This window comes from Pecten maximus, chromosome 16, assembly GCF_902652985.1.
Source record: "Pecten maximus chromosome 16, xPecMax1.1, whole genome shotgun sequence".
Classification (NCBI taxonomy): domain Eukaryota; kingdom Metazoa; phylum Mollusca; class Bivalvia; order Pectinida; family Pectinidae; genus Pecten; species Pecten maximus.
The window spans coordinates 24,386,812-24,412,139 of record NC_047030.1 but is presented as its reverse complement, the minus strand read 5'-3'; the positions used below and the strand labels follow the sequence as shown (position 1 = coordinate 24,412,139).

The window sequence follows — 25,328 nt, the reverse complement described above, 5'->3', positions numbered from 1 at the left end:
TTCCGTCTCTACCTGTATATTGATTAGGCGGTCATGTGATATATTGATTCACAGACGCAATGGCTCCGTATCTCATCCATATTTAGAGGATTGATACGTGGTATGATGATTGACAGCCACAGTTATATCTCTACCCGTATATAACAAATACGTTGACACTTAATGTAGTTAATTGTTATTAGCCATATTATCACATTTCCCGATTCTATCGGAATTCAAACACAAGCGTTAATGTTGCGAACTATGGATTTTGTAGTACGGGAAAATGAATTATATTGAATTCCCACGGGCTACATGAAGTCATGTTTTGCATGAATACTATATGAACGCATCTGGATGGTATTGATTAACGTTCGTATTCAATTTCATGTATATAATACATCAACGCAGTGACACCAACAACAGAGAATACTGTCGTAATGGTAAAATTAAAAAAAAATAGAAATTAAAAACAAGGGAAAACTATGAAAAAGTCTGGACCTGCATGCTATTGAATTCCATTAGCGACAGCGTCCTGGTTTCTGCATAACTGTCTACTGCTTGCCAGATTATAGCTATTTTTACTGTTTACTGCTCATACTGACCAATGCACCAGCTATACTGCGTACTGCCTGCTATACTGCGTACTGCCATCTATAGGTCCACTGCTTACTGCTTCTATTACTGCCAACTTCAAACTGCTTAATGCACGTTGTCTTCTATTTACTTCTTATTGTTTACTGCTTACTACGGTTGATTGTAAACAGTAGACTAACCAGTAAGCAGTAAGTAGTTGGCAGTTGGTCTACAGCCGGAAGTACGCAGTATACATTGGCAGTACCCAATAAGCTGTCAAAATAGTTAAAGTAAAGCAAGTATTGAATATAATGCAATACGTAGTCAGCAATCGGCAGTAAACAGTAGGCAGTAGCAGTACGCCATTAGCAAAAGGTAGTAATAGTAAGCAATAAGTGGTAGGTAGTAAACAGTTGGTCTACAGCTGGCAGTAGGCAGTATAGCTGGCAGTGAATAGTAAGCAATAAGTGGTAGGTAGTAAACAGTTGGTCTACAGCTGGCAGTAGGCAGTATAGCTGGCAGTAGGCAGTATAGCTGGCAGTGCATAGTAAGCAGTCAAAATAACTAAAATATAGCAAACATTGGGCAGTACACAGTAATCAGGACGCTGTCGTTTATGCAATTCCGTTCGCATTACAGGAAAGGTCCACCTTGTTAGTACATGTACTATCATATAGCTTTTGTGTTATACTATTTGTAATATTTTCCTTGTTGTGTCAACATTTTGAAACACATATGATAGTTGTTTTAAAGTCTCCGTTCCAAGTGAAAGCGCGTGAAAAGTTTCTATCCTAGGAACGAGATGGCGCGCTATGGGCGATGAAAACAATCCAACATTTCAGAGTCCCTTTGTGATTAATTTTATCTGATTTTCTGTTATCTTTATTTTTTCGTAAACTGTAAGGTGCAAAATCTAAAAATATGGTTTTAGGTGATATGAACCCCTGATGTATTAGAAAATAAATTAATAGATAAATACACAAATACAAAAATGAATGATTTGCACGTAGTGCAGTGGGCTTTCTATATGCTTAAGTTTATATTTATCTGATTATCTTATATCCATTTTTGGTAGATATAAATTAACTGTTAATTGCTGTCAATAATGATACCACGTGACTACCATGTTGGCATCCGGGTAATCGTTCTGATGAAACAGTCTTGATTGTGTCAACCTGCATATGTTCCGAGTCAAATGAATCACATGTGTTTAGTACTGTTAGTGTCAATTAGACATGTCAATTTGATTTAAGTTCTGACGTTTCTCATTTCAGATTGCATAAACTTCTTGTCATTTATCTGATGAAGGTAATATAGTTTAGGCCTTTATCAAATCATCACGCTAAATCATTCCCTGGTTGTGATATCACGTTAAAATATATTCCTGGTTGTAATATCACGCTAAAATTCCTGGATGTGATATCACACGAAAATTCCTGGTTGTGATATTAACCTAAACCCATTCCTGGTTGTGAGATCAACCAATAGCCAATATGTTTTTTTCATACCTACTAATCAATTTTCAGAAGAAAAGTGTCAATAAGAAACATGTTAAAACTGAGAGAAGTGTCAATATACAGTTCGCACTTATAAACTTAATGAATATTTAATGAGCTGAATAAACATGTTAATTTCCTAACGGATGTATGCCTATTCTGATGCATATGAGGGAAATTATGATGACATTGATTCATTGATGACCGATGCTAATGATTCGTTACATGGGTTTTATTGAGCCTTGAATCTAATGAATCTTTTCATATTGGTATAGGCTCATTTTTATTCACCTGGTCCGAACGGCAGTGTGGCTATGCCATAGCGCTGGCTCCGTAATCCGTCGCTCGTCCGTCGTTCATCCGTCGTTCATCCGTCGTCCTTCCGTCGACATTTCCTTTAAATCGCTACTTGTCCTGAAAACATTAATGATTTTTTATGAAATCTGGTCTGGAGCATACTTTTGCAAAGGAGATCCAACGTTGTATCAATAGAGGGTACTGCTCCCCTGGGACCGAAGGAGCGGGGCCCAATAGGGGAAATTGAGATAAATATTTAAATCGTTACTAGTCCTGAACGATATATTTCAAATATAGCAAAAACTTAAACATTATTTTTCCTCTTAAAGAATGTTTGTTTTGAAGCATTGTTGGAAGAGGCCGCTAAAAATAGGAAAATGGTTTTAATATAACTTATTTGAGAGTATTTTGTCATCTTTATTGAAATATCCAGGTGAACGATGCAAGTCCTTTGGCACTCTTGTTATTTTCACGATTTCCTCTCTCAATATCCACACTTTTGCGCCTGACATCACTTTACAGTAAAACACGTGTCTTCTGTGTTGGACATTTGCTGTGACTTACTGAATTCACATTAAAGGGTGCTGTCACTTGAAAGTGTAATCCGGGCATTCTTAATAAGATTTTGCTCAGATAAAAGTGCCCCCAGCAGATTTCGTAAAAAATCCTCAACTTAAACTTTTCATTATTACATAATCTATATTGTGTTTAGGAAAATCTCAGTGTGTTTGTTATACAATCATATGGGTTTGAAGTGTCAAATGCTCATTTCTTACATTACAATATGCATTTAAATATAGTATAAGTTTTTCCTACAGGTACGACAAAGATGTGTTCCGAATACCTTTTGTCGGGATTCTCTGGTGTTCCGAATGAAGCGTTTACGGCCTCTAGCTCGTTTTCAGGACAAGATGATTTTAGTCCTGATAATGCACGGCTGTATTATGAAAGACATAACCCCCAAAGCTCTTCAGGATGGTGTTCGGATACCATAGACGCAAACTCATACATACAAGTAAATCAATTTTGACTCAACGTTGCGGTATTTTTCACAAGTAAACTTCTCATAATGGAAAATTGAATGAAGCAATGAATAATACAATATTGTAAGGATACAATTTCAGACGAAATATTAAACAGTTGTAAAACACAACCTTCACAGATGTACTTTGAGACATTGATCTACTGTATCAATTTTTCGGGGCTAAATTTTCGCGGTTGTCGTAGTCGGAAATAGTTAGCGGGTATTAAATTTCGCGCAAAACCGATTTTAACTAAAGATAACATTTGTGTATATTTCTTTTCGGGCAATAATCAGTGACCGCGGATATGGTGACTTTAAATCCCTCGCGAATATCATTAACTATACAGTAACAAAGCTATCTCGCACCGATACAATTTAGGTTGTGATAACTTCTTATTTTGGTCATTCTAATGTTATTCCACAGGTAGAACTAGAAACGGAGGCGACCGTAGATTCCGTATTACTACAGGGCCGTGGTGACTATGGACAATGGGTAAAGGAGTTTTACTTAGAGTACAGTACAGACAATGTTTCCTGGACAACTGTGCTGGCGTCGAACAGTCAACCTAAGGTAATGCTATCACAGAAACTATCGATACATATATTTACTTGCTCTCTTCAATTTGAGTGAAAACTGATAATCGTCCATTTCGATTAAGTATTTTACATTTTTAACCAAACGTCTATCAACATACACAGTGAATACCAACAGAATAACGAACACGTAATTACAACTCGAAATCAATAAGAATAGGTCTAAATAGTAACACAATATATATATTTACATAGGTTCCATTGAGAAAGTACAAGGATAATAAGACCAGATGATCCAGGGAGGCAAGCGTCTCCTGCTCCGTTAACAACACTCTTATATTATTCTTTATATTAGTAATGGTTTATTAGAAACGCTTATGTATTCACGTAACATTACAGTTGTTTACCGGGAATACTGACACAAACACCGTTGTTAAAAGTGACGTCAGTCCCCCCATCACAGCCAAGTACTTCCGGATCAACGCTAGGTCATGGGTGAGTCGACCGTGTCTGAGATTCGACCTTGGTGGATGCAAACATCTAATAGAAGGTAAGTAAGGATATTATTTGGAAAAAACCATAATGAACTTTGTTAGATTATGTATGATAACTTTCTTATCTTGTCTCTCTCTATTTTTGAAATTCATTCCTTTCTTAACGAGTATCGCTTCCATAGTTTGTTTGCTGAAATGAATTTCATGATTAAACATGAAGATGATAAGAAAATCGTATTAATGGATAGGTATATGTGTAATGACGCATGATTTTTTTTTTACTTTTTTGAGTGTATTTGTCGCCTGCTATGAACACTTTGCATGACTGATTTGTCCTAGAAGCATAACAACTGAAGTCATCTTGGCTCTGCTGTATCTAACTCTAAACTTGGTTTTGAAATTTGCTGATCTCTTGTGTGTCTTTTATACACTCCTTTGATGGTTCCATACAGATTATACCTTATTAGCATTTACTTAAAGCATATCTTCTATTTCGTGCCGTTCACTCGAAATTTTTGACACATTTATCTTTAGTATAATATCATTAAATTGCCTGTTTTCTCATAAGATCAATAATGCATATGCGTTTTTACAGGACGCTTACAGACTCTTGTGGTTCCTGTAAGCTCGGAAATGACACTCTGAACTCGTCGCTATTTCGTTATTTAACCTGTTCATGTTACAGTGGGTACGACGGTACCAAGTCGATACGGCCTTGCCTCGATACCAACCATCTCAAACCTTGGCCAGCTTATCAAACTCCAGCCATATAGCATCTCCTTACTGCACTGTTGTATCGCCTGTCACAGCGAGAATGGATGTGTGTCATTCACGTTTGATAGTGTTACTCAAACCTGTCAGGGTTACCCCTCCAACAGGAAAACATCGCACTCCAGTAACGAAATACCTTACTACTATAATACAGGTAGAGTTATTTTACGAGCAAATACTCTTTAGGAAGTGCGCAATGTGTTTGACACTGCTCTTCTGATGTGTCTGTGCTCCTTAAAGAAAGCCTTTGATACAAGAAAAGGAAAAAAACAAAAACAAAAAAAAACGATTTTGTCAATGAATATCATGTTATGTTGTTTTCTTAAATAATTTGGTTTGTGCATATTTCACTACAAGATCATAACGAACAGTTTTAGCAAGTCCTTTGCTTTGTTAATATTTCACTGAATCATGTTCATAGTGATTTTTTTCCATAAATCCTGTGGTCCGATGATTTCAAAAGATCTCTGTGAAACATTTTTATGAAACATTTTCATATTTTACAATTTTCATCCATCTTTTTATTCACATATCACTAGAACGAGTTCATTGTAAGATAGTTTTCGTAAATCCTTTGGTTTGCTTATATTTCACTAGAACAAGAGCTTAGTTAACAGTTTTCTTAAATCATTTGGTTTGTTCATATTTGCAGTGTATGACCGTAGTCAAGGATACAAGCATGCCGAGTCTGGGGATTTTTCTTACAAAGTAATTGAAGTGAGACAGAATAAGACCAGTGCCTCTGATTGGTGTGTGTCCCAGGGATCCTGGCTGGCCAATGTCAGATCATTGGACCGCCAAACCGTCCTACAGACTGCGATACAGCAGAATAACCTATTAAGTAAGGGGTTGTAATGACATCATTAAGATCTTTGTTACGTTGTTACATCATAATCCGTATGTGAATTTGCTAAAAGGAACCAACAGCTTAACAAATTACCAGACAAAAGCTTGGTCCATTATTATCATGATCCATTCTATTATAACAATTGATCAAATGACTTTTTTTTTTAATTGTACAAGAGTAGCGACTTATTGGCTTGTGTAAACATCTCTGGATTAGCTATTTATATGACCATTAATTTTTTTCTTTGGTGTAACAACATTTGCATTTAATTGATTTTATACGTTTTTGTGTTGAAATTCGTCTAATTGTTATTGTAGAGCAAGACTTTCGTTTCTACGTGTCAGGACAATACACGACACAATGGCAGCACAGTGATGGTGACGTCATCGACAGCACATTGTGGTCACCTTCGAACCCTGACCCAGCACAAGGTCACTGCGCCATGCTGACACAAAATGGTCTTTCAAGTATCGACTGCAGTACAATGTTGTTTTTAATATGTGAAATCTAAAAAAAAATACAACCCCCCACCACCAGAAAAATTATAATAAAACCCCCAAACAAATCGGATATGCTTGAAGTAAAAGGGGTTTATCTTTTTATTCTACTAACCCTCTATGACGTGGAATGTCATATTTTAGGAATGGTATGAGTTTAATTTAAGCGTCATATTGTCTTCTAACATTTCCCATATGGACACGTCCTCCCTGCATGTATTGCGCTCCGTGGTGTTGGCGTACTAGTCCTAGTGTTTGGTACATTGCATAGAAGAAGTATACCTTCTATTGTTGTGTTGTTCAATTTGTTCGTGGGACAGAAAGTGCAACGGTCAAAACCAAGTTGGAAACGTGTTCTGCGAACACAAGAATGATGCTCTAACAAACTGGGGATTAGGAAATTGACTCAGTTCAGTTCTCTTCGTGTAACCCTGCACAGTTCCGGAGAACTTTAGTCTTCGAGGTTTGCCACATACTGATGGTCCCTGAATATACGCATGGTCGAGAGTAGAAAACCCACCTGGACAAAAATTCACACTAGTTTGACGTTTTACTTTGAAGTCAAAGTCGACATGATTCAATGTATTTCATCATTGGGAAATACAAATATCTGACACTGTTGAATGAGTGTATATTGTTGAATATAATTAAAAGACATATCAATTTTTTTTTTTTTTTTGTAAATGTTTTGGGTTATTGGTACGGGATGTCATCAGGGCCTGGTGATTTATGAAGAGTCTTTTAATTCCGAAAATTTTATGATGTAAAAGTTTGCATTTGTTGGTTTTAGTTTTCTTTGTCTTTTGTTTTTAGGTGCTGTGTTTTGCACAACTTCTTCTACTAGTCATCGCCGATCTCGGCGAGGACCAAATCATTCGGACCTCCTGGGGAAATCATTTATTCCTTATTAATGTAATCAATCCAGATGAATTGAGAATGGGGCCGAATATTTCTTACCAACAAAACAAAACAACACACTATCCCCTACCGCATACTTTGATTTCATTTTGTAATAAGATACATATATGCCTTTATATGGTCGAAAATGCCTATTTGAGATAAACAAATGCATTGAATTTATATATTTATATAAAACAAAAACACATCAAAATCATAAACAATGACTTGCTTTATCAATTTGTGTTGTGCACTTTTTTAAGGCTTGTTGCCTGCTTTGTTTAAGGGGAGGTAACTTGTACATATTCTCGTTGATTAGTTTACTTACGGGTTAATAGAAATGTCGCTCGCCTGTCGAATACTATTTTTCACATTTTCAATTGGCAATCAGGTGTAATCTTTGGTCGTTTCTCTATTTGATACTTAGTACTTTTTATTATACCCCCGCAACGAAGTTAGGGGGGGGGGGGGGGGGGGGGGGGGGGGGGTTATACTGGGATCAGGTTGTCCGTCCGTCCGTCTGTAGACGCATTTTGTCCGGACAACTCCTCCTAAACCGATGGGCTAATTCCGATGAAACTTCACACAAATATTAATGATCATGTGTAGATGTCCATGCCACTTTATTTTTCTCAAAATTATGGTTGCTATGGCAACTGGTCATTATAAACAGGTTTTCCGATAAGAACCATAACTTTAAGTTTGTCCGGACAACTCCTCCTAAACTAAATGGCCAATTTCAATGAAACTTCACACAAATATAGAGGACCATGTGTAGATGTGCATGCCACTTTTTTTTCTTTTCAAAATTATGGTTGCTATGGCAACTGGTCACTATATTACTGGGTTATCTTAGTTAGCCTCTAATTAACAGTTCCAATTCACCATTGACTCGTGCAGATTGCGGGGGTATTAGTCAGCCATCATGGCGACAGTTTTAGTTGGTTCTGGAGTCATTTCTAAGAAACACAAAAATCGCTATGCTAGTTGAGCAGGACGAAGTGATTATGATGTTTGTCTTTTTTGTCAGAATGTACAGCTCTTATCGTTGTTCACGTACACATACTTTTGCGGTCTTATCTGTTTCTTGAGTATTGCATATTTGTATGGGAGCCTGAAGTTGGTTCTGAGTTCCAAGTTCCGTTAAAGAAAAACGGAACTTGGAACCAGTTCCGAGTTCCGTTTAAGAAAAACTGATTATGTATTAGCTTTATTGGTTTTGGTCCAAGTTCCAAGTAAACGGAACTCGGAACTGGGACCAAAACCAATTAAGATAATACAACTTCAGGCTCCCATTTATATAGGACGATTTGGTTTGTTTTTGTTTAACGTCCTATTAACAGCCAGGGTAATTTAAGGACGTACCAGGTTTTGGAGGTAGAGGAAAGCCAGAGTACCCGGAGAAAAACCACCGGCCTACGGTCAGTACCTGGCAACTGTCTCGCGTAGGTTCCGAACTCGCAACCCAGAGGTGGAGGGCTAGTGTTAAAGTGTCGGGACACCTTAACCACTTGGCCACCGCGGCCCCTATATATAGGACGAATTATAGGGCAGTGTTAATGTTCATTCTTCGGAATTGGAACTCTTCAGTATTCAAAGTATCAAAATCGGCATACAGACGAACAAACGTTGATAAACGTAATCAATGGATCTGTAACTTTACACTTTCAAGATAAACTTGACTCAAAGATGTAGTACGTGTTGGTATTGGTTTTATTGTAGTCGATTTCCATCCAAATTATCCAGGACAACATAAATCTGGTGATCATGATGAAAAGACTTGAACTTTAACCTCAGTAATGGTAATAGTCCTCTAATAACCTCTTTTCTTATTATACCTGTAATAGTGAAGACTGTAACATACAGAAACAAACATCTAATTATATTTTGGAATCAAAAACATATTACTGAATTAATAATTATAAATTGACATAGTTGTTCTAAGTAACCAGTATCAGAACCTATAAAAATCCATAAATGACCGATAATAGCACTAATTTGGCTATAACAATACACAGGTCGACCTGTATGACAGTATAGGAAGGAAACTATAAAAACTCCGGTTTACAGAGGTTCCGGTCTGAACAGGTTACATCATAATTTGGCACTGTGCCATATGGCTACTGACTAGACATTTACCAGTTATAATAAAACTTAACAATCATAATCTATTTACTATGACATTATAAGACATGACTGACGACTCAACTTAATATAATTCACAATAATTCTCCCTTGTCAACTTTCATTTTTGGCTTATTTATAAATAATGAGTCTGCCATAGGTAACGCACTTGATAATGAAGTATTAATTATCATTAAATTTTACATATATAGGACAAGATGTTTACATAAAACTTTAAGTCCAGATGCTCTGATTAATTATTTGAAAGATTATTACATATTACAGAAATATATAGCTAATAGTAAAGGAGAGCAGGCAAAAGCAATATTGGACAATGAATGGAGAAAATGGAAACCACTTTTAGAAATTGCAGCCAGTTAATTATTTCATATACCCTAAATCTAATTATTCCATTTAATTACTGATAAAAGTTTCTCTTTCTTGTATCTCCATCATGTGTTATTCTTGTTTCTTTCTTTTTCTGTCTAGAACCCTTAATAAAGATACTTTGCTCACTCTATTCCTAACATTGTATTGACTAGCCCAGCTCTCTCTCTCTCTCTCTCTCTCTCTCTCTCTCTCTCTCTCTCTCTCTCTCTCTCTCTCTCTCTCTCTCTCATATGTGTACGTGAATGAGATTGTTTTGAATGTGATGTACAGTATGTTGTTTTGCTTTTTTATTTTTATTTACCTTTTTTTTGTGAGAGGATATGATAGATGTAATCGACTGAATCAGTGTGGAGCCTGGTCAATCATGTCAATGACTCTGTTGATGTGGAAAGAGTTGATATGACCAACACAGACACATAGCCCTTGACATGATTGATCAGGCTACCAGGAAACTGAATATGTTTGTGTGTGTTTGTATATTCTGTGTCGGTGTATGAGGATGTGTGTATGTTCTGTATATATGTTTGTCATTATATTCATGATTATGAGTATGTATGATGAAGATGATGATCTGTTGATGGATGATGATATATGACTGTTATTGCTGAGTATGATGATGATGATGGTTGTTTGAAAACAATGATGAAAATGTTTGTTGAAAATGATATGATGATTGTGATTATTGATGATGATGATGATGATGATGATGATGATGATGATGGTTCATGGACGATGATGAAGATACTATGACGATTAGTTTGATAATGTGATGATGATTGTGATGTTTTGTTGAAGACGATGATGATGAAAAAATGATGAGATTATGATGAGATTTTGATGATTGCATGATGATGATTACTATGATGATAATTATGATGATGATAATTATGATGATTTGAATGATGATGACCATGATGATGATGATTATAATGATGATAATTATGATGATTTGAATGATGATGACCATGATGATGATGAAAATGATGATGATATTATGAAAAGATTATGATGATAAGATTGTGATGATTAGTATGATGATGAGAATATGATGTTGATGAAGATACTATGATAATGAGATGATTATGATATTATGATTATAATGTTGATTGTGATGATGATGATGATGCTATGAAGATTAGTTTGACGATAAGATAATGGTTATGATTAGTTTGATAATGTAATGATGATATGATGATGAGAGTTTGATGATGATTATGATGATGATAATGATGATGATGATGATGATGATGATGAAAGACAGTTTGTGATGATGGTGAAAATGATAGTGTGAAAAACATACCGATTGGAATCGATGTATGTATGTGTGTGTGTGTGATTATTCATGTATTTATGTATTAAAAATGTCTTAAAAATTAAAAATTAAAAAAAAAAAAAAATAATTCTCCCTTGTCTGTCACAGAACAGCAAGTTTACAATATAAAATAAATGCGAAAATGCACTACAGTTGTTACGGCAGTAGCGGATCATCGGCTATAGCGGATCACTCAAAAAACTAAAGCTGATATGAAAAAAGTACGACTCCCAGGAGGGTGTTTGTTGTACACAATAATGTGAGTTTAGCGAAGATTACTTACACAGTTTTATCAATTATCAACGACACGGCCAAGCAGATAACAGTCAAACATTTGTTAGGTTAATAAAAATGTATAAGACTATGCATGTAAAGTTACAGAAAGATAGAAAAAAGTTAAGTCGTGTTAAACTTTTAAAGTTTAAACGAAGAAAAACTATTATAATGAGGTTTTTTAAACATTAGATACCCCTGTTCGCTAAAAATCCAAATGAAACTGACTAGGTTAAATGGACTGAATCAATAAAAAACATGTGCTTATATATTTAGTTCACGGTTAGTTTTAATAACAATTAAATATTCCTTATACTAGTAATCTCGTATATGTATCCGTTATTTAATTATGTAATATTTATATACAGAGAATCCTCGACATAATATACATGTTAGGTTCTATATACAATTGTATATGTATTCTATACATTTATTATGATATGAATAAAAGACGGGCTAAGTGGCGGGGCAATCCTCAAAACTCTTAGAGCATTCATCAATAAAGTTCAATAAGAGTGACAAGTCTTTTAAAAGTTATACATTTTTGTGATATCATATACTGTTGTTGCTTTTCCTTGTGTCGACCTTATGGAATAAAAAAATTTAAAATAATGTTGGCAAATCAGTTAATACCCAGTGCCATGAAACTCTATTAATTTAATTTTCAAATAGTTTTGATTAAATCTAACATTTATGATTAATAACCCTGCATGTTGAAACATAAACTTTATCATGAAAAATAAAATCAGGAAAGATCAAGCAAATGTAAACCGTCAAGCAGAGGATAAAAACAAGAAGTTAAAAAGTAAAATATATTTTGAAATATGTACATGTATATGTGTCCTATATAAGCTTAAACTCTGCCAAAGTCCATAACATTTAAACATGGTATAATATCACATACAAGTTTTGCAACATTTTTTTTTCCAGAGATGACAAGGAGAGTGTATGCAGCTCTGTATTAAAGAATAAATGAAAATATCTACAATGCCTAAGTTTAGTTTATAAATTATTACTCTCACTAGTGTCGTAAACAATGAACAGTCTAAAGGTGAATTGAGCCAGCTGGTCGACGGCGATCGACCCAGCACATACATTATACAAATGTATTCGGTGGATATTTCAATTCAACATGTTTTGCTTTTTATTATTATTTTTATTATTTTAAAGATACTGTAGTAGTTTATTGAAAAGAGAGGCCTATATAACAATGCTGTCTCTGATGAAAATTAACAGCAATAAAAAAAATTAAAGTTATAGAATTCAAACTGGAATGAAAATATATAAGGGCTGTTTTTATACTCGAACATGTTTAAGGTTTAAAACACTTTTATGGTTAAGCATTTTTTATGGCTTGGTTTTAACCACTCGGTTAAACGGTTAAAGAGTTCTTCAACCGCGATTAAAAGCATGTTTGAGATCGATTCAAGATGGTGGAGCAAGTGCTGCTGCAAGATGTAGAGCTGACAGGCGAGGGAGGAGACTTTCAAATGTTGATTTCTCTAAACGAAAGTGAGACTGAAAGTCGGACAAAGACTAAAGATTGTTGATTTCTTCATAATAACCCTTTGGTCCGATATGATCTTCATGTTCTCCAGGGTTTGTTTGCAACGATGACAGTGATATGGAGTATCACTTCGGCATGATTTCATTATATTAAAACATTTCTGAAAAATGCTGTTGTTCTCTTTGCACATCTCATTTTTCAGACAGTAAGAAGTATACAGTAATGTGCCAAAAGTATTCGGTCACGTCATATTTTTACTTTATATTTCATGCATTTTGAAAAATTTTCAATGAATTTGTATGACTTCGTTTTTAAATGTATTTTCTTGAAATTCCATACACTAGTAGACTAGACAATTGTTAGCTCATTCACCTGACATTTTTTACATACTTTTCCGCTACTTAATTTTCCAAAAATAGATAAATATAAGCATGTTGCCCGAAATGTGAAGTCACTTTGCTCTTTATTCTTACTTAATGATTTCATTGCTAATTTTTCAAAATCTTAAACATGCAATATCTCTTGCTATTAGCTACAGAAATTTATATATGCAAATATTGTAGCTAGAAATTCTAGTTCTTGTTGTTTTAACACCATTTTTTCAACCAATGCGTTTTTTAAAACCCTTGAACATGTTTATGTTTATATTAATAGCTTAAACATGTTTCAGGTTATTTCAAACCATAAACATGTTCGAGTATAAAAAAAACAGGCCTATAAAATTCTTAGTTTCATGTGAACTAAAATTTTAATTTCTATTCTAAGATGTGAAAGAAACTCTATGCCGATTTGTAATTACTATATCACTTTGTTTTCATTCGCAGAGTTAAACAGGAAAACATAAGAAAATTGACAATAGAACAGTCTAACGACTAGACTATCCGTCATGTACGGCTCGGTATTTTTTCCATGGATGTCAATTAAAACATGGAAATTGAGTGTCATGATGACACTCAATTTCCATGTATTTAATTTGGATAAAAGATACAATCAGTGTTTCCTGCTTACAATTTTGACTTGTTGAGATGGAATACACATTACCGATATCGTATAGATAGATCTACTACAGCTATAAAATGGTATTCCCCATAAAATATATCTAACGTTAACACCGGTGACGTCGTCAACATAAAGTTGAATAACGCTAAATCGTCCTGGGAAATGACGTTCAAGTTGTTAGTTGTAAAGAGCCATCTTTTTGAGTTGTTATGCACCTAGTGTTTAGTATATTCAGAACAAAAGCTTCGATTTAATATTAGACGGGGTATATTGGCATCCGAAAATTGCGTTTTGACACATCCAAGCAAACTTCTTCTTCTTCTTCTTTGGTTGACTAACCTCCGTCAAAAATGACGATTACGGTTGTGAGAAGGATTGTACTATGCTTTAAAAGAATTAAAAACAGTGCAGGGATTTGGTTACAGTGAGAGGGTTTTTTTTAAATTAATTTTTTTAGTGGAAACTATAAGATAAAACATTATGAGGGTGTGTTTATGGTGTGTGTTTGAGATCATCAAGGGCTGCATTGTGTATATGTGCCTTGAAGATCTCTAGTGTAGTGCATTGTACTGCTGCCACCGGGAGGAGGTTCCATTGTGTTATTGTGTGTGGGAAGAAGGAGTATTTGTATGTGTCATTGGTGGCAGATAGGTGTCTGAAGGTGTAGGGGTGTGTTTGCCTTGTCCTAGGGTCTACTGGGTGCATGATGCCGTGTGGGTCTATTGCGACATGATGGTGAATGATTTTGTATAATAGTATGAGTCTGGTCTTGAGTCTACGTGTTTGAAGTGTGGGCCAGTTGAGTTTGTCCATCATGTCTTGTACTGAACTTGCGTTGTGGTATCTGTTTTGTACGTATCGTGCTGCTCTGCGTTGAATTTTTTCTATTTGGTTGATTTGGTTTGTGTTGTGCGGGTCCCATATGGAAGAGCAGTATTCCAGTTTGGGTCTCACTAGGGCTTTGTATGCATGTTTTTTTTATATGTTGTGAGTTTATTTTCAGGTTGCGTTTTAGGAAGCCTAGTGATCTGTTGGCGTTTGCGGTGATGTTGTTGATGTGTGTATCCCATTTGAGATTTTTCTGTAGTGCGAGTCCTAAGTATTTGCTGGCGTCGACTTGTTGCAGTGTGTGGTCGTGCAGTTTATAGTTGTATGTTGTTTTGGTGCGTTTGTTTGAAGTGGATATGATATTGCATTTGTTTGGGTGAAATTTGATTAGCCAGTCTTGTTCCCACTGTCCTGCTGCGTTTATGTCTTGTTGTAATTTGTGTGCGTCGTCTATGTTGTTGATTGTCTTGTAGATGATGCTATCGTCGGCGAAGAGTCTGAGAGTGCTGTGTTTGATGTAGTCTGGTAGGTCGTTGATGTATATGAGGAAGAGTATGGGGCCCAAGCAGGTTCCTTGAGGTACTCCTGAAGTGACTTGACTCGTACCAGGGGCCCGCAAGGGGACGTGATCCGTTATAGACGTACTGATCCGCTATAGCCGACAATTCGGTAGGTCTTGTTTTGCTTGTTTCATTTCGTATGTTCAATTCTATTCAGATCTTTTGGTATCACAAGAAAGGTAATTAAATTTGCTTTCTGGAGATATACAATACCTGTCAAAACAACAACACGTAAAATCGTGTGCAGCGATTGTATGCAAAGTGATCCGCTACTGCCGCAACAACTGTACCGAGTGTCTGGGCCGAAATGACTTCACGCGGCCATGTGCTTCGACAAGTATGAGACAAAATACAGAAAAGTATGGAAATTATCTAAGCATGGGGGTTCTAAACATCATCAATTAAACATACATTATTTTTGCCTTATTTCGGCTTGATTTGACACTTACATTCATGGCTCGACCAAGCCTATATCTACATTTCAATAGAAATCAAAACAACGTGCTTCATCGTTGTAATGGCCGACTGTTCACAATAATGACGAAAAAGAGTTCCACTAAGGGCAGTAACTCGCATACGAAGCCTTGAATATTAGGAAATACGTACAATGAAAATAATACTTAAAGGGAGGTAACTCCTCAGATCTTATAAACAAAAATGTATCCAAACGTGTAGCAGAACAGGATCGTTTTATTTCAATTGTTGACATATGATTTCCAAAGACATAAGATGTAGTGTAGAAGTTTTCGGTTGTACGTGCAATTTTGTAGAGTCAACACTCTGGGAAACCATCGTCCTCGTCGTTGCCATAACAGCCGATCCAAGCTGCAATAATTAATGTACCAAAAAATGAAAATTGAAGTTTAATGCACAACATGCCCTTTTCTCGTTAAACTGCGTTTATACCTCGTATTGATTAAGGTTGTTTTATCACCTCTGATCAATTTAAACATAACAAAACTAAGACTAAAAATTAACGTAGAAATGGCTGAGTTACAAAGTTGAGAGCGATTTTTATTATTATCATTGCAATTTTAAAGAAATTAACATTTAATGTTATTTTCTTCTTGTAATAAGTTGTTAAAAAAAAGTTTATTCATATAAGATATGATGGCTCGTTTCCCATCTTAAGCCTGTAATTATACGAACTGTCTCTAGTTGGATCGACTCTACCACTTTGCATTCTTAAAGCCTACTCCTTGCTATAAATCAAATATCGTGCTATACTTAGATGTTCATAATACATACCTGTTCTAATTGTTCTAGATTGTCAAAAATCAATATGATTAAAACCATATCTTTAATTCCTTTCGGACATGCATTTTTCGTACGAATTCCCTGTAGACTTTCTCACAGCAATTTGTCACAGTACATTGGTACTGCCATGGTCTGTCGTATGTATCAGTGTTCTGCTCCTTTTATTACCGTGTTACAGAAACTATTGATTCATTCCCAAAACATTCAGTGTCGTTTAGCGCTGTCTCCGCTGTACTGGTAATAGTAACGTAAAGGAGACCCAAAGGTGTCGACAGTGAACAAAACTTAATTGCGTTTTCTGATCCTCTACTTGTGTTAAGAAGTAGACGGTGTGTCGTGCTTCCGTCTAGTCCAGTGCAAGAGACCAAGAAAGGTATACAGTGTGTTGGTTTCCTCAATGTTTTGAATGAGATCTGGAGAAGTAGAGAATAACAAAATACAAACATATAAGTCTATCTAGGATCTTTTGGAAAGGTAAGTCAGAATTGATAGGCAGCAGATCATGATTGTATCCTTCTCATACTTCACACTCTCTCCTAAATTTGTATTTTATGCAATCGTTCCTGGGTCATTAGACATTAATTTGATTTAAGTTCGTATTTCTTTATGGGGATATTAATTTGAATTCATATGTGAAACGTTGGTTAGCTTTTCTTCGTGAAGTGATATTGTATATATTTGTGAGGATATTGTTTGTATCAATAGTTGAAGATATCAGGTGTATTGTTTGTGACGATACTTGTTTGTATTCATTAATGACGATATTAGTTCGTATTGTTTGTGTCGACATTACAGAGTAGTTAGTATTGTACATGGGTTATCGAGATATCTTAAGGATGAAAGTCTTGACTTTTATATAAAATTTCTTATATATTCTATAAGCATAAAACTATCTTCTAAGATATTTTCGAAACAAATATGATATATCATTAGCGTTTAAGATGTATGATATTTGATTAATTGTATATATATATATATTATATAATGTTTTATATAATATTAGAAGATAATGAGAATGCAATGACATGTTCGCCTGTCGTCCGGGTTTCGTCCGGAATCATCCGTCTGTAACGTCCGTCTTGTCACTATTTCTGAAATATTATATGACAGCTGTTTTTCAAAGATTTTGTATGAATATACTAGAACACAAATGTGTTAGAAGTTCTAATACATTACATTTCTGTTGGCGAATAGGAAGCGCGTCATGGCTGTCTAACAGTATCTTAAGATTTGAAGGTCCGTCTGAAGTTTTTTTCTTTCTTATGTACTTACATATATGAAAGGTATTTTTTTAAGCGTTGGGTGAAACATCAATATAATGAAATTTTACCACGCATATAACTTTTGATTATACCTTACACTTAACAACATTACACTGAGTGATCTGATTTTAGTAAGATTTTCTTTAGTGCAAGGTCGAGATCATAACTGGTTCATTTTAGTAGTTTTAAATAGTTTCTTAGTAAACAATTTTATAATAAAGTAAAGCACTATAATTGATCCCTACATCATGTGTTGTCAAATGCAATGTAAAAAACTGTGAAAAAAAGCATATAGAAATCATGAATATACATAAAAGCAGTAAACAAAAACGAATTACCTTTTAAGGAATAATTTCAAGTTTTCTTCCGATGGATTGTGTCATGGTCGAAGAGCGTTCCTTCTATACAATGCTCGTGTATTAATATTATGAAGTAGTGTTATTGCGGCCAAGCACGATTGCCAGTTGAAGCAGATGAAATGGTTTCAATTATTGCTCAAACATATTATATGTGTTAATTATTGTGGTCATTTTGTTAACACGTTATTTGGTGACCGGAACAGGAAAAGCGAAGTTTTATTTTGGCAAATAGCACTTATTTCGACCGAAAATATGCAATTCTTCATAAGCTACGAATTAGCGTGATCACAAATGTTTTGATATAAGAGAGATATATTAAATCTGGTTTTTAACAGAGAGACAAGTTGATTTATATGTTTGTTACGATTAAAAGACTAACAAATATTTGAAACCATTATTAGCTCACCTGTCCTCAAGAACCGGTGAGATTATACCATTATATATCACCCGTTGTCTGTCAACATTTCTTTTGAATAGCTACTAATCCTAAACGACTGAAAATTGGTCTTGAGTATTACTGGGATAAGGTTTTGGAGTTCTCGGGCTGCAGGAGATTGTCCAATACGGACAATAGAAGTAAGTGATTTATACAAGTGATTTATGACGTATACAAGTCCGTAACGTAATTTTTGTCTGGAGCATTACTAGGCAAATAATATCCAACTTGTAAAACAGAAATGTTACTTCCTTCTAGTCAGGGGGCATCAGTAGCTTTATCATACCAGAGCAGATTCAATGTTGTAGAGTTTTAAGCGTGGCTTCCTTGACGCCGGAGAGAGGGGATCCAATAAAGTGAATAAAGCAAAGAACTTAACACTTAAAAAATAATGACTGGATTTGGTTCACACCTGTTTTGAACCGTTGTTGGGAGATGCAGCTCAAGAAGTAAGTAAACATATATAACGTTATCGTGATTTCTGAAACATCCAGGGGAGCTATTCAGGACCTCTTGGCCTTTTGTGTACAAACATTCAGGATTTGCAGGCTTGCCTTTAGCTGGGTAACTGATAAAATCGGCCGATGCCGCCTACTACCTAGCAACGTAAATGACGTGTAGAAAGTACCGGGGCGGATATCACGACGCCGTAATATTGTATTTAATAATATATTTGGTATTTATCTAAACCGTCCTTCTGGAACTCGTCAGTGATGCTAGTTAACAACAATGTGGAAATATCAAGGATAATCAATCAATGATACAATATATATGAGGAAACTTATCTATGATGCGTTTTAATTATAAAATTAATCACCTTTCTACATCTATGAGTTTCTGCCACAATATATATTTTATACACGATTCCGCATGCAATTATTTTAGTGACGCTGCCACCTCCCCCCCTTAAAAAAAATCAGTTGGCAGTGTAAATAAGATACCATTTTAGCGTTGGTGCCCTTTAATACATTTTTTGTAAGAAAAAGTAAATGATATTTCTTTTACTCTCGTTAGTTATTTTTCAAACATTCGAAATATAACTAACGAGAATTTAAAAAATACCATATATAACCACCATGAGTTTGTGTTTTTAACACAATAGAAAAGCTATTGTGAGAAGGTACCAACGTCTTTTGTGACCACGTATGTTCTGTTTACGTTATCGGCTGGGCCATAAGGGTATGTTAGGTAGTGAAATGCCACGAAATAATATGCAAAACTGACGTTTACAAAATATCTCCAAATGATATGGTTTATTGCACACCATAACAAATACAGATGAATTTATTATCTTCAAAATAATAAATTAACAGAAATAAATATAAGAATACTATCTAATTTCTATCACAAAACCTTTCTGAAGCATTATCGTTTTCCTTGTTCACCAAAGCGTGTTTCCCGCCAAATTGTTTTCATTCACTGTCACTTGAGTAATATATTACTCTTTTTCATTAATCCATCATTAAGTCTTCACAAATAGCAATCAAAGACATATCTGTTTTTATTCCTTGAAGTGAATATGTGGTTGGTTTGATTTGCAAAATTGGCTTATAGTGAGGCATCTATGTCTTTAAAGGTTTGCGATATTTTCATTTTCAGCTCGTCATTTATTTCACTTATCATCATCGTCATTTAAGCACTTTCAATTATTTTAGGTGTATGTACAAGTGAAAACTAAATTAAAATGTGTTTAGGTTGAAAATACTTGTCGACTATATTGACGTCACAGTCTGTTTTCTTTCTAGTGTTTTTGTTAAACTCGTTGTTTATGAAATCATCAATGTCAAAATTGGCCAGGGAGTCATCATACGTTTTGATGTTTCAGATATTCTTAGGTTGGGGGATGATGAGGTTTAACGCGACCTAACGACGTCATCTTTTAGGGTTAAAAGTTAATTGATAACTGCTATTGGCATTGATATCAAGACCGACACACAAAACAGTATCATGTTAAACCTGTACGTGGCTCTGTTGACAATTGACCAGAAGCTAGTACGATTTTATATAGATCGAAACCAAAATCTATATCTCTTTAAGAAAAAAGCACTGATTGTACTCCTTTGCCTGTCTGCATGCTTAATTATGTCTGTAACTTGAACCACACACTGTCCGTATTGGTAATATTTGTATAGGCGGAAGACGTATACATTCTGCACATCTCATATTGAATCACGTGATTAGAAAAGTAGTTCCGGTCAAAGCTTACAGTATCAGCCAATCAAAACGTGTTTAATGTTTATTCCACGTGTGGTATAAATGAATGAAATTCAACATTTGTAATGATTGTGTCATGCCTTTGGAGTTTAATAACATCCACACATTGTGGTAGAGCGTGTATACCTAACAGCCTCCCTTTCAATATTTTTCTTTACAGAAGAACAATGCGAACAATATGACACGGAAGAACGGTAAACATATAACGAGGATGTGTTTGTCCTTCTTCTTCTTTGTACCAGCGAGTTTCCTACTGATCCATCCTGCTTCAGGTAAGTATATAATTTATCTTCAATCATACATAATAAGGTTGTTGTAGACTTGATACCTATAGTAATTGATACGTATCCAATTGTATTGAATATCATACGAACTTTGATGTAGACTTTATACGCACAGGTATGTATGATTATAATATATATATACACGATCTTACGTCCTCAGCTTTAAGGTAGACTTACACCTTACACTTGCACCAAGTCGTCTAGACATGAATACCTCCAGCTTATACCACTGAACTACATCCACGTTCTTGGAAAGAACGTTTCAATGGTGCAGCGATGATCGGCACGATATCCTGACATGATCATAAAGACAAACAGTCTATCTAGATACATTATCTAGATCATATGAATACTTCATTTTAATGTTGATTTGTAGGTATAGATAAAATTGCACCTTCGACCATATGAAGTTTTCATGAGTACAGTGATATTAATTTTTCGTCTCTAAATGGATATTGATTCTGTGATCATGTGATACATTGATTCACAGACGCAGTACCTCAGTATCTCAGTATTTCATTCGTATATTGCGCATAAGGGTTAATGTTGCGTCCCATTTTGTTGCTCATTAGTGCATTCGTGTAAAATATACATTGTTGCAAGTTCATTCCGTCACATTGTTTACGGCTCCCGCATTGTGTCTGCATTACCTGACACGAACGCTTCATTTTGTGTTGTTGGTAAAATTGATCAGATACCTTATGCCTTTGGAAATCAAAGTAAATAACTAATTTAATTAATAACTATGTCCTGTATTGTGCTGCACTGACTGACACGAAGTCTTCATTCTTCTTATGTTTAAAATTATCACATTTAATATCACAACATCAATCTATACGAGGTATGATTGTAATTTTAATTACAAAAAAACGGCATGTCGCGCATAAAACTGTCACTTTGTCAAGTTATTCGTGATCTCAGTTTGGATCGGTTGTCATGGCAACGACAAGGACGGTGCTTTTACAACTACAACCGAAAACACCATACCGCATGCCTTTGGAAATCGTTTGTAAATAATTAATTGAACTGGTATCTAACCCTTTCCATTGTATTCGTTTATCAACATCTGTTCGTTTCTATGCGGACATTGATACTTCAAATACTGAAGAGCTCCAATACCGAAGTATGAACATTATCACTCACTATATAAATCGTCCTAGCGCACCCTATTACCTAAAATCGATACTTCTGAAACCGATAAGAGGCCAACGGAAAGTGCTTACATTCTTGTGAAAATGTTAAACCTCATTAACAGTATTGAAAAAGTAGACAATAAGCTTTTGATTAACTGTGCATGTGTAAATAGAAAATGCACGATAAAATGATTAAATAATGTATTTATCTAAACACATAATTATTTACTAATAATTCTCGACTGCCTATTACCAGCTATACTGTGTACTGCCAGCTATATACCATTACATTCTTCTTTTATTACTGCCAACTGCCTACTGCGCACTGCTAAATGTCTACTATCGTCTGCTGACCCTCTTCTGTCTACTATTTCATTTCAACATATTTTATTGATCAACAATTGGATTGATCATCAGACTTAAGCCTATATCATCTGCTGTTTACTATCTACTGTTAACTGTGTACTTACTGTCTATTATCTACGTATTAGTGTCTACTACTTACTACCTACTACCTTTTTGTCTACTGCCTACTGTTTGCAGTCCATTGTCTATTATCTACTACTTACTACCTATTGCCTACTATCGATTGTCTTCTATCTACTATTTATTGTCTGCTGCTTACTATCTACTGTCCACTATCGACTGCTAACTGCCTACTACTTACTGTCTACTGTCAACTATCTACTGCTTGCTGTCTACTACTTACTGTCTACTGTCAACTATCGACTGCTTGCTATCTACTACTTACTGTCTACTGTCAACTATCGACTGCTTGCTGTCTACTACTTACTGTCTACTGTCAACTATCGACTGCTTGCTGCCTACTACTTACTGTCTACTGTCAACTATCGACTGCTTGCTGCCTACTACTTACTGTCTACTGTCAACTATCGACTGCTTGCTGTCTACTACTTACTGTCTACTGTCAACTATCGACTGCTTGCTGTCTACTACTTACTGTCTACTGTCAACTATCTACTGCTTGCTGTCTACTACTTACTGTCTACTGTCAACTATCGACTGCTTGCTGTCTACTACTTACTGTCTACTGTCAACTATCTACTACTTGCTATCTACTACTTACTGTCTACTGTCAACTATCGACTGCTTGCTGTCTACTACTTACTCTCTACTGTCAACTATCTACTGCTTGCTGTCTACTACTTACTGTCTACTGTCAACTATCTACTACTTGCTATCTACTACTTACTCTCTACTGTCAACTATCGACTGCTTGCTATCTACTACTTACTCTCTACTGTCAACTATCTACTGCTTGCTGTCTACTACTTACTGTCTACTGTCAACTATCGACTGCTTGCTGTCTACTACTTACTGTCTACTGTCAACTATCGACTGCTTGCTGCCTACTACTTACTGTCTACTGTCAACTATCGACTGCTTACTGCCTACTGCTGAATGTTTACTGCGTACTGTATTCTGCTTGCAGTTAACTGAGTACTGCTTACTGTCAACTAATAATGCCTACTGTCAACTATCCTATTCCTAATGGAGAGTACAGGTACAGAGTTTCTGTTTTTATGATAGTAAGCAGTTAGTACTAAATGAATAATGCAGTGTTGGAAATAATCAGTAGAAAGTTGGCAGTAAGCAATATGCAGTATGCAGTATTTAGTAAGGAGTAGGCATTCAGTGGTAATCAGGAAGCAGTAAGCAGTAGGCACTATGCAGTAGAAAATAGACAGTAAGTATCAAACAATAGCCTGCAGCAGTACGCAGTAAGCAGTTGACAATAGGCAGTAAACAGTAGGCAGCATGTAGTAACAGTGACCAGCAAGCATTAGACAGTAAGCAGTTGGTCTTAGCATTGTTCATCCATCGTCCGTCAACATTTCCTTTAAATCGCTACTTGCCCTGAAACCCTGGATCGATTTTGGATGAAACCTGGTCTAGAGCATACGTATGCAATAGAGATACAAAGAGAGGTTGTTGCTTCCCAAGGGCCGGACGGACGGGCCCAATAGAGGAAATTGAGATATGTTTTTTTATCAATCGCTTCTAGTCCTGAATGACTGATTATGATAAAATGAAGTCTGTGGTATTATTCGGCAAAGTAGAAAAATTATATAAACAAAAGACGTCAATCACCTTGAGGTTGGAGATCTAGAGTACCCAATTGTGGATATATAGCAAAACATTTTTAAATACTTTATTTCTTTTAAAAAACGACGGGATTCGGCCCAAATTTCATGTGAAAAACTGTTGGAAGAAGCAGCTCAAACATAGAAAACGGTTAACTTATATGATAGTATTCTGTTATGATTACTGAAATATCCAGTGATATATGCAGGCCCTCTATTTACATAATTTCCTTTCTGAATCGCCAAACGTTTTGTGGGTGACAACACAGTAAACTCTTAAACGTATCTTCATTGGTGGACATTTACTGCAACTCTTACTGAATTTACATTAAAGGCTGCTGCTCCTGGATTTTTCCATTCCTGATAAAATGTTGCTAAGATAAATGTGCGCGTAACAGTTTTCATAAACGATCCTTAACGCAAAGCTTTTATATATTGTAATCAGTAATGAGTTTAGGAAACATCTTAATGTGGTTTTAGTACGATCCTGTGAAATAGTCATTTTTTTCATTTTTTTTTTCAACACAATATGCATATATGATATATCGTATCATAGATGTTCAAAAATTACTTGTTTTCCTTCCAGGTACGACAAAGATTTGTTCCGAATACCTTTTGTCGGGATTCTCTGGTGTTCCGAATGAATCATTTACAGCCTCCAGCTCGTATTCAGGGGAAGGGGACTTCAGTCCTGATAATGCACGGCTGTATTATGAAAAACATAACTACGAAAGCTCTTCGGGATGGTGTTCGGAAATCGCAGACACTAACTCATACATACAAGTAAATCAATTTTGACTCGATTTTCTGTATTTTCACTGGTTAACTTATCATAATGGAAAATTGAAATTTAGCGATGAATAGTGGATTATT

The 25,328-nt window shown here is 35.4% G+C and overlaps 1 protein-coding gene and 1 long non-coding RNA gene across 2 annotated transcripts; both read left to right on the top strand.

Annotated features, from left to right (window-relative positions):
* The first annotated feature begins 3,192 nt into the window (after window positions 1-3,192).
* Window positions 3,193-4,450, top strand: LOC117344935. Its single transcript, XR_004536298.1, has 3 exons — window positions 3,193-3,363; window positions 3,797-3,943; window positions 4,306-4,450. It is a non-coding gene; the product is annotated as an uncharacterized LOC117344935 (long non-coding RNA).
* A 145-nt stretch (window positions 4,451-4,595) lies between these two features.
* LOC117344709 lies at window positions 4,596-6,600 on the top strand. Its single transcript, XM_033907539.1, has 4 exons — window positions 4,596-4,656; window positions 5,086-5,325; window positions 5,824-6,012; window positions 6,336-6,600. Exons 1-4 carry the CDS (start codon window positions 4,596-4,598, stop codon window positions 6,527-6,529), a joined length of 684 nt encoding a protein of 227 aa, XP_033763430.1. The 3' UTR covers window positions 6,530-6,600.
* Window positions 6,601-25,328: the final 18,728 nt, after the last annotated feature.